The 3,145-nt window shown below is 40.6% G+C and overlaps 1 protein-coding gene across 1 annotated transcript; it reads left to right on the top strand.

The window, feature by feature from the left end:
* The first annotated feature begins 287 nt into the window (after window positions 1-287).
* On the top strand, window positions 288-2,866 carry SPIN4 (spindlin family member 4). Its single transcript, XM_003281137.4, has one exon. The coding sequence runs from the start codon at window positions 555-557 to the stop codon at window positions 1,302-1,304; it is 750 nt and encodes a 249-aa protein (XP_003281185.1). The 5' UTR covers window positions 288-554; the 3' UTR covers window positions 1,305-2,866.
* Window positions 2,867-3,145: the final 279 nt, after the last annotated feature.

Genomic DNA, 3,145 nt, shown 5'->3' on the forward strand with positions numbered 1-3,145 from the left:
GAGGGGGCGGGTTCCCTGGGCCGCAAAGACCCGGTCGCCAGAGTGAAGCCAAGCCAACTAGCGCTGCGAAGCCCAGGCCGCGCGGACTCCCCAGAGACTTGCCGCCGCCTGCGCCTTTGCCGCTGCAGCCATCCCTCTTACTCCTTGCCTTTCTTCCCCGTCGTCTCCTCTGTCGCCGTGCCGCAGCCGCACCAGCATCGACAACAGCTAAGTGGCCGATTCGGGGACTTGGGGTCGGGGTTGGGGCGGACGCAAGGCACGAACAGCACTCGCGAGCCCGCCATCTCTACGTCAGCCGCCACTGCTGCAGTAACCCTTCTAGGGCGAGAGAGGAAAGCACTGTGGAGAGGCACACGCTGTCCCAGTGCTCACGGTTAGAGTTCGAGCGTTTCTGCCAAAACCTTGGTGAGAGCCTTGCACTTGGAGAAGGGAGCACAGATCAGGTCTTTGAGATCGCAAAATATATATATATATCATATTGCGTAGTGTTGACTTTTTGTCAGTTTAATCGACCAGGGCAGCAGCTTTCCCCAAGCCCTCTTAATCCCTGAGCTATGTCTCCTCCAACCGTGCCTCCGATGGGGGTAGATGGCGTGTCTGCATACCTGATGAAGAAAAGGCACACCCACAGGAAGCAACGGCGCAAGCCCACTTTCCTCACTCGTAGGAACATCGTGGGCTGCCGCATTCAACACGGCTGGAAGGAAGGCAACGAGCCAGTGGAGCAGTGGAAGGGTACTGTGCTCGAGCAGGTTTCCGTGAAGCCCACTCTTTACATCATTAAATATGATGGCAAAGATAGTGTGTATGGACTAGAACTGCACCGCGATAAGAGAGTTTTAGCGCTAGAGATCCTTCCTGAGAGAGTGCCAACTCCTCGTATCGATTCACGACTGGCAGATTCCCTGATTGGCAAGGCAGTGGAGCATGTGTTTGAAGGTGAACATGGTACCAAGGATGAATGGAAGGGTATGGTCCTGGCGCGAGCTCCTGTGATGGATACTTGGTTTTACATCACCTACGAGAAAGATCCTGTTCTCTATATGTACACGCTGCTTGATGACTACAAAGATGGTGACTTACGCATTATTCCAGATTCCAACTACTATTTCCCTACAGCAGAACAGGAGCCTGGAGAGGTGGTCGACAGTCTCGTGGGCAAGCAGGTGGAGCATGCCAAAGATGACGGGTCCAAGAGAACTGGCATTTTTATACATCAAGTGGTGGCGAAGCCATCTGTCTACTTCATTAAGTTTGATGATGATATTCACATTTATGTCTATGGTTTGGTGAAAACTCCTTAAATTCTTTGTGCTCTTTACAGAAGTTGTGGAACTGTTAGATGTAAATTATTTTGTGTTCTCGTAGTTGTGAACGCAGAGAACAGTTTAGGTGTCAGAAATTCGGGAAAGTGGATAAATTTTACTGTGCCAACAAATCTTACCATGACTAGTTTCACAATTTTGCCTCAAGTGTACTTTGCTACTTTTGATATTGCCTTGTTCTGTAACTTAACAGTTAAATTGGGTGCCAATAGAAAATTAAAAAGTGTTTGCAACCATTGGAACAATGCAAAAATAGATTAAGAAAAATTAATGGTGTAAACCCACACCCCGTCCTTACCCCTTCCTTTCCTTACCTTAACAAGTGTTGAGGATGCGAAGTACATCCTTCCACCTATTTTCCCCATCTTCATGCAGAAAGTATGTTCTAGTAGTTTCTGTAAAAATGGCAAGCCACATGCTTTTCTCACTTGACATGTAGATGATATCTCTTCTTATCAGTAGCTTCAGTCTTTCTTGCTCTCTCTGGCTCTCTCTGGCCCTCACTCTTACTCTCTTACACTCTTACTCTCCCCCTCCCTCCCTTACTCTAACAGCTGAATACACAGTACTTGTTGATGTACCAAAAAGGCATTCAACCATTTCGTTATTGATCGTCTTTTATTTCCTTTTTTTTTTTTTTTTCAAAATAACACTGCTGTAATACATACTGGTGCTTTTATTTCTATAGGTTGGATTCCCAGAAATACTATGTAGGCATATGTTTCAGAAATATTACAAGATTACTATCCAAAATGAAAGCGCCCATTCCAGCGTCCTCTCCAGCACTCTTTAATGCTTGAAAATATGAAAGGCTAAAAATTGCATTGTATTGCTTGTTAGTTTAATTGCCTTTTGTCTGAGTTCAAAGAGATTTGTTGTTGCTGTCCTTGTTTCTGTTTGGATTTTTCTCTGATTTGCCTGTTCTTACCCTTTGCTCATGTATCTATTGATGTTTTTCATTATAAATTTGTAGAAATTCTTACTACATAGTGCATATTAATCATTTGTAGCTCTAATGTGTTATGATGTTTTCATCTTGACTTTATTGATGATATATTTTTCTTTAAAATTTTTAAACTTTTTAGGTAGACACTTATCTCTTTTATAGATTTTGGTTTCCTTTTTTTATCACATGGATGCCCCCACCCAAAGTCATAACTTTATTATTTTTAATGTTTAAATGTTTGATCCATCTGAAATTTATTTTTCTATATGGTGTAAGATGGGGATCCAGCGATAACATTTTGTTCACATTGGATACCTGATTGTGACATTTATTTAAAATATTACCCATTTTCAAATTTCTGAGCTAATACCATGATTTAATTATAGTGGCTTCATCGTAAGTTTTAGAATCCGATAAAGCAAGTCCCACTTCATTAGTTTTTTTTTCTTTATATAATCTGTCCTAGGCATTCATTTTTTCATGTGAAAAAATGAAATGCAGAATTTTAATAAAATTCTAATTATGATGGCTGACATCACAATTAAAATCCTGCATTTTTGTTTAGAGGGCTCTTTAATAATATTAAATCTTAGCACTCAAGAGTCTTCGTACATCATTGAAATCTTTTGGTCTTGTTATTGGAATATTCTTCACGTAAGTATATACTAGCTAATTGAATTTATTTCTAAGTATTTTTACAGTTTTATTTCATATTTTGACATTGTGAATTGGTTTTTTCTTCTCATTTGTAATTTGCTATTTTTGACAATGTAGACAACCTATAGATTTTTGTATTTTTGTCTTCTGTCTAATGAGCTTATTTAATCATTGAAATTACAGTAGATTTTTAAGAATATAATATTTTAGGTTTTCT

Source organism: Nomascus leucogenys, chromosome X, assembly GCF_006542625.1.
Source record: "Nomascus leucogenys isolate Asia chromosome X, Asia_NLE_v1, whole genome shotgun sequence".
NCBI classification, from domain to species: Eukaryota; Metazoa; Chordata; class Mammalia; order Primates; family Hylobatidae; genus Nomascus; species Nomascus leucogenys.